The sequence below is a fragment of the Chenopodium quinoa genome, unplaced genomic scaffold (genome assembly GCF_001683475.1).
Source record: "Chenopodium quinoa cultivar QQ74 unplaced genomic scaffold, ASM168347v1, whole genome shotgun sequence".
NCBI classification, from domain to species: domain Eukaryota; kingdom Viridiplantae; phylum Streptophyta; class Magnoliopsida; order Caryophyllales; family Amaranthaceae; genus Chenopodium; species Chenopodium quinoa.
This window is the reverse complement of record NW_018743691.1, coordinates 199,116-211,829: the sequence shown is the minus strand read 5'-3', so window position 1 is coordinate 211,829 and position 12,714 is coordinate 199,116. Positions and strand designations below refer to the sequence as shown.

General features: G+C 34.3%; 1 protein-coding gene across 3 annotated transcripts; it reads right to left on the bottom strand.

Annotated features, from left to right (window-relative positions):
* Positions 1-270: 270 nt before the first annotated feature.
* On the bottom strand, positions 271-12,478 carry LOC110683696 (histone-lysine N-methyltransferase ASHH3-like). Of its 3 annotated transcripts, none has more exons than XM_021860085.1 (14): positions 12,228-12,478; positions 11,883-11,965; positions 8,733-8,862; positions 8,290-8,401; positions 5,908-6,007; positions 4,550-4,628; positions 4,298-4,469; positions 4,141-4,221; positions 3,868-3,994; positions 3,051-3,078; positions 2,859-2,925; positions 2,508-2,556; positions 2,334-2,417; positions 271-535 (listed from the first exon to the last, which is right to left on the bottom strand). In XM_021860085.1, exons 2-13 carry the CDS (start codon positions 11,940-11,942, stop codon positions 2,340-2,342), a joined length of 1,083 nt encoding a protein of 360 aa, XP_021715777.1. In that variant the 5' UTR covers positions 11,943-11,965; positions 12,228-12,478; the 3' UTR covers positions 271-535; positions 2,334-2,339. The 3 variants fall into 3 exon arrangements, with proteins under 3 accessions (XP_021715777.1, XP_021715775.1, XP_021715776.1); XM_021860083.1 differs by having other exon boundaries at positions 3,820-3,994; positions 12,228-12,477; XM_021860084.1 differs by lacking the exon at positions 271-535 and adding an exon at positions 1,784-1,910 and having other exon boundaries at positions 3,820-3,994; positions 12,228-12,477.
* Between the last annotated feature and the right edge of the window lie 236 nt (positions 12,479-12,714).

Sequence of the window (12,714 nt, the reverse complement as noted above, 5' to 3'; positions counted from 1 at the left end):
GAAATTTGAAGAAAGATGAAAGATTAAGATGATGAAATGAGAGACGGAGGAGAGAGAAAGATGAACTAAGAGATGGAGGAGAGAGAAAATTAATTTAATTTAGATTAAGGTTATAATATTTCGTAATAATAATTTTTAAATGAGGGCATTTTGGTCATTTTAACATAAAAAAGTTACTAAAATAGGAAAGAAATAAGTTAACACCCGTTTTTGGTAAATATTGTAAATCTGTTAACGAAGGTAGTGTAATGGAAAATAATTACTCCAATATAAGAAAAGTTCAGAACTTCAGCAAAAAACCATCAAGGATCAGAACTTCAGACAAATCCATTCAGGAGGAACAGGGTACATATGTAACAACTTAGTAACTTACAAGTTCTTACTCTTTATTACCAATAAAGAACACAAAAGAATGATTGATACATGGGTCGATAATGATACAGGAGTTAGTAAAAATAATGTTGCCAATTTGATAATGTTCAATCCTCTCCCATCTTGGAGCATTCTTTGTTGAGGTTAAACAGTGGATCGTCTTCTGCAACACAAGAAAGAACAGTTGAATTGAAGTTTCAGATGGCCACAAATCCACCTCAAAAGGGGTTAAAGGAATAACGGGAAGGGGGGAGAGGCAACCAAATTTATTGTAGACACCTCCTCAATGATTTTCAAAGTATAATCAGTAATTCAGTATCACCAACACAATATGAAGGAAAATATAGTAAAAGCAACGTACAGAAGTTGTAGGTTATTCAGTTTTAAATTTCTTCCTGAAGATGACAGCTACGGTTTTAAATTTGCCAACCTACTTGAGTACTCAATAGTCTGTACTACTCGTATTTGCCAAAGAAATCTGAATGGCAGATAGACTAATTAGAATATTGTTTACCTACTTCTTTTCCTGCAATAAATCAAATTTTATTTTTACCAACAACACATTTACCATTTTCAAGTAAGCCATTTTCAATTTGCTGAAAGGCATTCAGCATATCATCTTAAAACCTCAAGTTCAATTCTTCTACACTCCCACAAAAAGCTCAATCGATTTTATGAATTGACGCAAATACATGTAACAAAAAGCAGAATGAAAAAAGATTACAGATGATGGGAATTTTTATGTAATAATGAGATGATTGAGATCAAATATGTAGAAAAACAATCGAATGTATGAATGTCTTCAATAACTAAAAGATTTTACTCATAATGGATTTATCTCCTCATTCCTCATTGAAAACCTACATTTTAACATGTAATGAAAATTTTCAAATTCAAGAGAGATCCTACAAGAACAGATATACGGAGTGCACACCTTAACACATCAAGTAAAATATTAAGCAATCAGATAAAGCAAGTTTCAACACAGTTTTGCAATAAGATCAGTTACACAGATAGCAGAGACATCTCCTGCCTGAAACCCAGACATTCTGCAGAATAATATATATAGTTTAGAACTCATCACTTACGGGAGCCTCCAGAAAATTTGTGTCTCTTGAGCATTAAAATCCCTATTGTAAATTACACTAGTAAAGTACGGAGTATCAGGGATAAAACAAGTCAAAAGGGTTATTATTAAGCCTTCAAAATAATAATTGTCTCAGATTTTCCAAATACAAATCCCAAAAAAAAATTTAAATGCTTATAATAAATTTTTCAACATCCATATTTAAAAATAAAAAAAATAAATAAATAAAAAAAAAAAAAAAAAATAATAATAATAATAATAATAATAATAATAATAATAATAATAATAATAAATAAAACAAATAAATAAATAACTAAATAAAAAAATAAAAAAAACATTCCAGAACTTAATGCTTAGAGGATGCTGGTGCCAGTGCTCAGAAACAGGACAAGTATCTGGTCCAGCTTCAGTTTACTCAAGAACCAGATGGTCAGTGAGCTCTACTTGTTCTCTACATGAAGCAAATAAGGAAGTTTCAGAAGCTTGTTCTTTAAATTAGTAGTATTTGGCATAATTCTTGTTGTTTTGCATGCATGAGGACTAAATTGTGATCAAGTTGTCGATCACAAGCTAGTTGGCAGCAAATGTCAAAGGTAATTCACTAAAGGTCTAAATGAAAGACCTTCAAAGCCATGGCTTTACATCTTCCAACAAAAGGGCATATGGGACAGGAACAAATGTCATTTAGCAAGAAAATGAATGCTTAAAATTTGTAATCTTCAGTTCTTCACTAATTACAGGTGATTGCTAGGAAAAAAAATGAAAAACATTAATGAATTAAAATAAGGAAAAACAAAGTAGCCATCATATTAGCACCCAAGCTAAGGCACAGTTGAGATTAGGAGACACAAATTAGAAATAAACTTGTACTCACCCTGAACTACAATAAGAAATTACAAAATTCCCAATCTACTTTGGACATGTCAATGAATTCAGCACTGCCGTCTGCAAACATGATCTGCAATACAATAATGGTTTGTCAGAGATTTTAACTGGACAGTACACTCAGCAAGTGAGCAAACCACAATAGACATGAAAAAATTCTCACCAAGTGCTTCTTCGTAGTGTTATCAAACCGCTTTATAATACCAAATGTCCTGTAATAACTAATATGTCAGCAATTCACTATGCATCACACAATGGTTCTCTCATAGTACTATTTAAAGTGTAATAAATTTTGCAACAAATAGCCTTAGGGCACTTAACCCTTAGGATGGTATAAACTTCATAGAATTGATCTCTTTGAACAAAAAAGCAAAATTTCGTTTAAAGAAAAGTCTGGTAATTAATGCCCCAAAAGTTTACATTCAATAAGAAGGCCACAAATTAAAACAGCGTAGTAAAGAGAAGTGGTCCATGGACTTCAAAGGAGGAGAATGGTTAGTTAAGTAATAAGTACCTACTATGGTCAGGACGGGGAATCCTGACAACCTCACCAATGCAATTAAAGGAGCACTGTCTTTGATCTGTGACAAGATAGAACAACATAACCATGAAACAAGTTCTTCATGGACCACCATTACCCAACCTTTTAAAAAATAAATTAAAATTGGAAACAAAGGAATATTAACAAATGATCAGAGTTCTTTACCTCTGTAACAACTTCCATTCTGATAAACCTTAAAAGGAGAAAAAGAAAGCATTTTAGTCTAGGTAAAAGCTAATTCTGCGACAAAACAAAAATAAAGCTGCAAAAATAAATTAGCAACAGTAAAAGAAAAAAGTACCAGACTTGTATTCTAATTGATTCAGAGCTCTATTTGATCTGGTCAAACATATTCCAGATTGTACAAGAGTATAAACCATAAATTTTCTAGCAACCACCAAAACATCCAATTTCCTATTAGTTATCCATTAATTTCCTTTTTTTTCATATCCGTACTGTAAGCTCAAAAGGACTTCAGTGGTTCGCTTGTTTGACAAGTGAGGACCACCTACCTTTGGAGTTAATATTAATCTTATATGCAGTTACAAACTCCAGTACAATACCACTGCATTAGTAGCAGCAACAAGAGGCATAGTGGGGAAGCTATTGTTTGGTGTGACCCCAAATGTCTTAAGTATACATAGAGCCCTCAAATCTCTGCCATTGCAAAACAGGGAATATCATAGACAATGGTTCGAATGCATATAGGTACAGCATATTGGAGAACATAGAGCCTTCCTTTAGTTGAACCTCACCCAACAAATTAGACATGGATTTGTAAAGAATTCACTCTCAAGATTAGATTTATCAGTGAAAAACATCACAAATTTTGGTCTAGTGCTCTAGCTAAGATTCGCCAATATTAAATTTCAAGAAACCAGAGCCATATTCATATAAAAATCACTTGATAAGGAAATAGACCATCACAACGTACATTTTTTCCCAACAAAATTGCTTTCACTTTGGGAGATGATGCCGCTACCTGGCGTGCAACTAATTTTAATGCGGCATCAGATGAAGGCATCTTCTTGTTAGGCTTGACACCAAGTTTACGTCTACAGCTATCAGCACCACAATGGCAATCTTGATCTGCACCAAATTGAACAAACCTGCTAAATTCATTAGCTTGGTTTGTATAGAAAAGAAATTATGTCTTGTAAGTCTGCAAACTGCAGGCATTATAACCCCTTAACATTGTCCAAAACAAAAGCAAGCCAATAGCAAATGCACAATGAGATAGTCTTTAAGTACTTACTGATAATCATATGTCAAATGCTCGCCCTTTTTAATGTCACGTGTAGCAAATATACCAATTCTTGTTTCTCCATCTATACTCCTAATAAAACAGGTCCAAGTCAATTTCGAACACAATCAATGCTTCAACAAATTAGTTCAAGGATCTAAACAAAAACCATTTCTGCATCTCTGTGTTGGGACAGCAACTATGATTAATGTATCTTGATTTGTTCCCCTTCTCTGTGGCATCGATTACCATGTCCCGGTTAATCTCACAAAGATAAAAATTTGTTTCCCCAGTGCTTTTCATGCGCCACAACCTTTCTTCACATAATTTATCGTCAATTACTGCACCAGTGACAAAGATCATTCAATGATTGGAAAAGGTGGCAACATGGAAGCATAACAGTAAGAGCACAAGTAAGCACCTTCTCCAACATATTCAATAACAAATTCCCCTTGCTTAATATCTTCAACAGCCACAATGCCTGCTCCACATTTCTCAGTCTACAAGAAACACATAATCTTAAATTGGCACCTTGAGAGATCAGAACAAATATTATCCATAAAATGCAATAGATCCTAGTTAAAAAATAAACTATAAGCATCCTCCAAAATAAGTACGTAAAAGTACAAGAATGTAAAATTCAATGGCCAAGCAAAAGATTAGAAGATTTCTGCATCATTCAATTCACTTAGAAACAGGGACGTCAAACACATAAAAGAAGACAAGGCCAAAGTTGCCTCTGCATATTGAACGCTACCACGAAGATGATGTTATTGTCACTAACTCACAATTGATCCCAGTATCCCACCTATGATGTCTTCCCATATGAAAAACAGACTCCAAAGACTTCTAGTCATTTTAGAGTATACTGGATCCGAATGATACTCAGCATCTACTTATTGGTCTTGTCACAGAAAAATAGAAAAATGTAACAAAATTGAGAATAATTTGATTGAAAATTCCTTTTGATTACCATTTTGAGAGATAGCGCCTTACATAATCTAATTGTTATTTTGTCAAAAAGCACCTTATATGAGAAAGTCTTCCAAAAACACCTAATGGCTGCCAGTCAAAATTCCAGCCGTGAACTTTTTCTCTCTTATGCATTTCCTTCATTCAATATGTGTACCTTACAATTTCTATCTTTTTTTTTCCCTTCTGTTTTTCTACCTTACAACTCTGTTTCTCATATGTTTCTTTTGCAACTCCCAGAGATATCATCTTGGTTCTCCTTCCTCACTGTTAGGTGATATCATCTTGCTGAATATGTTCAGAAATTCATTTTGTTTATCCCTCTTAATTGTACTTTTTGAGCCTCCCACTGTCTTTTTTAATTAATTCATTTATTAGATTCTTTCCGATGTGTAACATTGGCTTAGTGGACAAGTAATTTAGTTAGTTATTGAAGTAAGAATGAATAAGAATATAGAGGATATTGAAGAAGAATATAGAGGATATTGAAGGTGTAGTGAATAAAGAGAGTAGGGGAGAAGGTGAAATTGGCGGGGGGGGGGGGGGGGGGATATAAATACAAAAGAATCATTCACGTGAGAATAAAGGGAAAGAAAGAAAGTCATTACCGAAATTTGACTTTTCTGGCCGAAAACTGTATACAAGGTGACAATTAGAAATTCTGTGTCTTATATAATCCTATAAGGTGCTACCTCCCAAATAAGTATTTAGAAGGTGATTTCTCACAATTTTTTCAAAAATTGACAAATTCAAATATTTTAAACAAAAGAATAAAAAGTTCTGATATAACCATGAAAAGATATAAACCTGCACTAGTTTCAACTTTTTCACAGGACGCTGTTGAAATGGTTTATTAACACAATCATCTCCACATTTACAGTTTGAGGAGCAGGTGGAGAGTAACATCCTGCAAAAAAGAAATATTTAATTATTTCACAAACATCCATCGCCAACAAATGAACTTTTAGTCAATAACAGAGCAATTATGTTCACCCAAACAAACTCCTAACTGAAAAAGATCAAGATGCTATTGCAAATATTGTGGAGCACATAAATTATAGTTATCCTCTCCCCATCAACACAGATATCTTCCTTCATAAAAGACATCCTATGTAACAATTCTCAAAAAGAAAAGGACACAAATTAGATGATCAGGGTCATTCTGTGGAGTACAATTAGTCAGTGTTTTGTAACAGGTTAGATTCGGCGAAAACCCTCACAAGTAAGAAAACCTAAATCCCAGGATAGATTCCATTTCCACATTTTACCTTGAGATCATGTAATTAGATACGACAGAATCCTCCCTTAAAATTAAATAAAATAACCATCTGCAGCTACTTTTTTTTATTATTGAAGAAATCATTTGAATGCTACTAGTTGCAAAATACCTATAAACTTTCAAAATGCATTCTATCACACCGTTATGACAGCTGAAAAGCCTGATGGTATCTAAAAAATGAACTAACATCCTAAAAAAACAAGCCTCTTTTATAGATTTCCGAAAAGAGGGAATGAGACTTGTTACTTCATATTGGACTGGTGGTGGCAGAAAATCTTTAAACTCTTCTCAGAGTAATGTATAATATACAAGCAGTAAGCAGAAGAAATGCCGAACTGCAGGCATTTAAACCAAAATCACAGATTCTTTATTATTCTTGAAACATTCAAGTGTCTAAAAATAAAAGAATAAATTCAGCACATAAATTTAAAATCAACCATTTTCAGCAGCAAATAAATGTCCAGAAAAAACATTGTAGGTAAGCAAGCCTGATATATACAGATAAATGTACCTCAGTAGCTCGACGAAATGCAACTGGACAATAATCAGATATTATTATTTCAAAAAAAAAAAAAAATGGGTGTTTGTCCAGTGTCATGTAGCCATCATCACTTCACAACTGTCAAAATTTTGTCCCAGCCAATATTTAAAACCTGTAAAGCACTTATGTGCATTGAGCCAAGGAGATAACCCAACCCAAACCATATGCAAGGAAATAGTACATAGTACTAGTAAGAGAAATTCAAGAAGCAATCATTCATCTCAAAGCAATCAGATGGCATTTGAAGTTGTTTACTTATACCCAAAGAGGTAAAGATGCCTACAAAACAACAATATCAAAGCCTTAATCTCAAGGATGGGACCGGCTACGAACCAAAAATGTATCTCCTATGGTCGTGTAACAAATCAGGCCAACACACCACCTGTTCTTCACACTTGCAGCAGAAGGCAGAAAAAAAGGGGTAGGCTAACACACCACCACAAGGGGAAGCACATCCTTAAAGCTGGTAGTTGTTGTGTTGGCTTATTAGCTGCCATGCTGGCTTTTAGGGATGAAGATAAGAATTAGAAAATGTAGGAATTAAAGTTGTACTTGCTTAGCTAAGTAGTATAAAGAGGTAGAGAGTAGTAGAAGGAAGATATGCAGAAATTTTTATTGGAGAAATCTTAGAGAGAGTTTGAGAGTTATAGCCTCAAGCTCTTTTGAGAGTAATGGCCTAAAGTTATTAAACCTATCCTTCTAACCCTTTGCGCAATTGTCGATCAAGATTCAAGCTTCCATTGTTATTCTTTCTTCTTATTCAATCAATTTAATGAAATCAGATTATCTAGTCTATTACAGGTCATCAACCATGATCCTTTTCCTCCATTACCTTCTATCAAGTGCTATATGTTCATGTAAACCCAAATACCTCATGGCCTTAACTGTAAACCCAATTCATTGAAGTTAATGCTTCAATAGTGGTGCATTGCTAATTAACACTATGCAACTACTAAGAGGAACACCAATCATGATATCAATCTAATTTTCTAGCGTTTATTCATGTTGGTAGGAGGTCTATTAGGTGTGCCCACAGCAATACAGCAACTGGATTGTGTCATCAGACACAGAAATGTACTTAATGTTTATCCTCATTAGACATAAACAGCCCAATTGTTCATGATGAAAAGAGGTCTATCAGGTGAATCCACAGCAACTGAATTGTGCCATCAGAAAGCAGACAGAAATGTATGTAATGTTTACAGCTTTACACTCATCAGACATAAATAGCCCAATACTAAGTTGTCTACATTCTTTAGAAATATAAAGGAGCACATAAAATATCCAGGTTAAAAAAACATGTACATCTATTCTCTAATGTTCATCAGAAACAAACAAATACATGATAGAAGTAGTTAGTCCTACTTACCCACAGTGGCAGTCTCTACCACAAGAAGCATTAGATCCTGTAGATGAACTGCAAGTGCAAAATATACCATCATCCTCATGGCGCCTCTTTGGTTTCTTAGTCACATATATATCTAGCTTTGTTAACAATAACAAAAGAAAGTGAAGAAAGCAATGCTCAGCAAAAAGAAGATGATCTATATAATGTGAGAAAAATATGACACAGAAGAACAGGAGTAGGATTATCACAAATGATCTGTATTCCACCTTCAACTTGAGACAACCATAACCCAGTTAACTACAACTCTACAACTGATCTTTTACAGATTAATGCTGAGAAAATTATAAGAGCTTAAGAAAAAGATAGCTACAGTGCATATCACTTCTAGAAGCAAAAGAACATCACATGACACTCCATAAATTTCCCAACTATGCATGAAACAAATTTTTAATTTTGAAGGATACTGCGTCTTATAAAAATATATGGAGCAGACTGATATTTATTTAACCGGTCTGGAAGTTCAAACTCGACAGGATTGCCCAATTGCTTTGTCAGCTTGTTGAATACATTCCCAATCCCAATCCGTTCTGCAGACTGATAAGACAAAAAATAGAGTAAATATGACATTATGACAAAGAATAAGAATAGAGCTCAAAGGGAAAAGAGCAAATCAGTAACAGATTTTTTTGGCATAAACAAAACAAGAGACATCCAAAGACTAAACAGCAAGATACAATACCAACCAAAAAAGGGCAAAGGCCCAATTTAGCATCATATGATTCAGTGTTCATAGGGACAGGTTTTCCACCTGATTATTCATACACAAAAGCATTACACTATCGTTTTGAGTTATGTCAGCACAATCTAACCTCAGCAAATTCCATAATTTTTTATCCAACTCCATTAAAGCCACTCAACCCAGAAATACAGTGTCCTGGCTTACAACCTTTGCAGCCTTACCCAAAGGAAAGGATAAACAAAAATAGTAAGACATAATGCATAAAAGGGGGTGGTCAAGGATTCAAGTTATCACTTAAAAAATCAAAGAGAAATCCAACAAAGCTGTAAAAATAGAATTGGAAAAATAATGTCATCAGTTGTGGTGGTAAATCTTAAAAGCATGCTCAATTCACAGTTGTGGGTTAAGGATATCTTTCAGGATCTGTATAGCTGTACAAGCTTGGGGAAGGGGAGAGCAGGGAGCAGTCCTAACTCCTAAGTTAGGAAATGTGGTTGACATATATTTTCTTAGGTAGTAGGGCATAGAAATAGCAGTAATTTGTATGATGTGTTCCATGGGAGAGGTTTAGAAATGGGGAAGTGGTGGTGATTCTCCTTGCGTCTGTAATGACGGGGAATAATTTAAGGTAGGTATTTAGGAATTTGTGAGGAGCGCTGTGCAAATGGTGATGGTGGTTTCGATGGTGGGGACTTGTTTGGTGAAGGTGGTTGTGACTTGGGACAAAATTCATATCAACATTGTAAATGCAAAAATATGGTTCAACATATTTCTCTAACTATTGATTGATCTCCAGATTTAGTAATAATCATAAATAGAAGAATCTCTAACTATATATAAAAAAGAGTTGTCCCCAGAAACGGGAAAGGTTTAGAGAAGAATCAATCGAACCTTAGCAAAGCCTATATAAACACTATGACAGTTTAAGGGGTCCAGAAAATTACAGGAAATTTCACTCTAGTGGTAGCAAGAAGCCAAGAACGCTTTAACATCCATTCGAATAATATTAATCTTAGTCAAAAGGTTGCCACATCTAGCTTTAAAGACCTCAATCAGGTAATCCTTGTAAGCAATATGAAGTTTCTCAGCTCAATTCTCACAAATATAGATGTTTTTGGAAGTGGTAGAGGAGTTGTTGTAAGTTATAAGTTATAACGTAGAGAGCCCCTTAAATGGCGTAAATTAGTGAGGGAGCTTACCAACAAGAATTTCAAGTGAAAGAATTAAGTGAAAAGTAAAGAATTCTCACTGCATCAGATTGCATTGCGAACTAAGGTCCTATTCTTTATGTATAATAAGTGTACAAAAACATATGACAAAAAACTGCCAAAACACAATTCAGAAACAAAGTGTTATTGGTTTATCACTTGCTCAAGGTAGCCTCGCCAATAAACTTTAAATTATATGGTCTCTTACATGGTTTGCAAAATGCAAACATTTCCCACTATCCCTCCTAGAAGCAAACTCTACAGAAAAACCTTTTTTTATAGCTTCCAACTCCAGCCAGGGGCGGACCCAGCTATGTTCGCGCTGGGTCACGTGACCCAGCCAAAAAATTCAAGTTTTAATTTATTGAAAAAAAAAACAAAAATAAAGTCTTTTGCTATATTCTCAGTTTCTCACGACCCTCTCTCTTCCTCTATTTCTTACGCTCCTCTCTCTCTCTCTCTCTTCCTCATGCTCCTCTCTTTCTCTCTCTTCCTCACACTCCTCTCTTCTCTCCCAGTCGTCCCCCCTTTCCTCCTCCCCAGCAGCCCCTGCTTTCCCCTTCCCTAGCAACACAACCCCCTTCCCCGCCCTATTTTCCTTTTCCACGGCAGCCCATATGTCATCCATCCCTTACATGTACATATAAAATACAACTAGAAACTTTAAAATCTTCAACAACCCAAAAAAATAACTTCAAGAATAGAAGTCAATTGTGGATGTGGTTTCAGTTTTGATTTTCTATTGTTTCTTCAAACTATGGATGGCTTTTCAAGTCGGCAAAACCAAAAAATAAAAAATAAAAAATAAATAAATAAAACTTTAATTTCTGTTTGGTTGGGTATACCGGGTGGGTCGGCGATGGCTGGGGTTGTTTGATTGTCGGCCTTGGTGTCTACGTTGAGAGGGTCAAAGGTGGTGGCTCGCCTAGGTGGGTACGAATGGGCGGTGAGCAGAAAGTGGTTAACAAGTTTTTGTTTGTATAATTAACTTGGGTATTTTTGACAATATTGGATTGTTTAATCTAAAACTGTGACTTAATTTTCATAATGACAAGGAAAAAAGACGTGTGATATACGAGTAACAACTTTCTTTAGTCCCAAAATGCATCTACTGCCACAAAATCCTCCTCTATCACAAAATCATCTTCAACAAATTCTACCTCCTATATCAATGGGTATGCGATCGATGGGTGATGGTGACCCAGCACCCTTAAAATTTTGGATCCGCCACTGCTCACAACAGGCACAAGGTGGAGCAATTTAGTAACTCAAAGTAGTCGAACTACTTAACTTGAACTAAAGCTTATTTCAAGGCTCCAAATTTCACAAATTCTAGCAAAAACAACTACGAAAGAAGATGGCCTACTCTTAAGAAGGATTTGATTTTTTAGTTAATTATACAACAAGATTTATGATGAAGATTGTGCAGTCTATGTTTAATTGTTTTGGCTCACATAAAGCTCAACCTTTGCTCGATAACAAAGTACTAGTAGTGTACTAAAACCAAGTGTCGGAGCCAAGATTTTAAACTTAGAAAAGCGTAATGATGAACTGAACACAAACATAAACAATTTCTCATTATCAAATTCAAATAACCAAAAACATTGTTAAATAATCAATAGTTGTAAAGTCTTAAAACTCAAAAAAGATGGTGAGAAAATACTAACATTCAAACATGTCCGTTCCTGAGCAAGAAAAGGTCCATTTTCATGGTTTGGTTCTGACATTAAAGGGTTATATAAACCAAAACCTGCAACAAATTAACAACCAAAGTTGACTCAATTATCAAATTAGGCTCGAAATTAAGTTAAATTCTAACAAAATTCTAGCAGAAAAATAATTCGATACAATCTTTCATAACTTCAGTAATTATAATCAATAATCCACCTTAAAAGAACCCTAATTTTACTATGTTTGTAATTGAATTAATGATTAAAATTGCGAAATTGATATTCGCTTGAATTAAAAAAAAAAAAAAAAAAAAAAAAAAAAAAAAAAAAAAACAATATTACCTCGGAAACTGCTTCAATGGAGAAGAGAAAGCTCATAAACCGCTTCAATGGAGAATTCAGAGTGCGATTCAACGGAGGATTCAGCGAACGCCTCAATGGAGGGAAGAGAGGAGGGGTGTGAACAGTGAAGTGAAAAAACTTCGAATGGAAAAATTAAATTATACAACTACTGTAGATCTAAGATTTAGGAGGATATTAATGACACGCTAAAATGGGTTTAAAGAAAATTTTGTCAACAAGTAATGTATTCAAATAGTATCTCCGATTTTTATTATTTGCAATTTTTTAATATTTTATATTTGATAAATAATACTCCAAAGTTCCAAATAATAAAATCGGATGTAAAATTACTTTTGAGAATTATTGCTATTTAAATTTTAAAATAAAAAAAATTTAATGACCACATAAAACTTCAAATGACTGTGGTAGAGAAAACAAGGAAATTTGGGGGGCGAATACAATTACGTAAATTGTTTTTAATTTCACA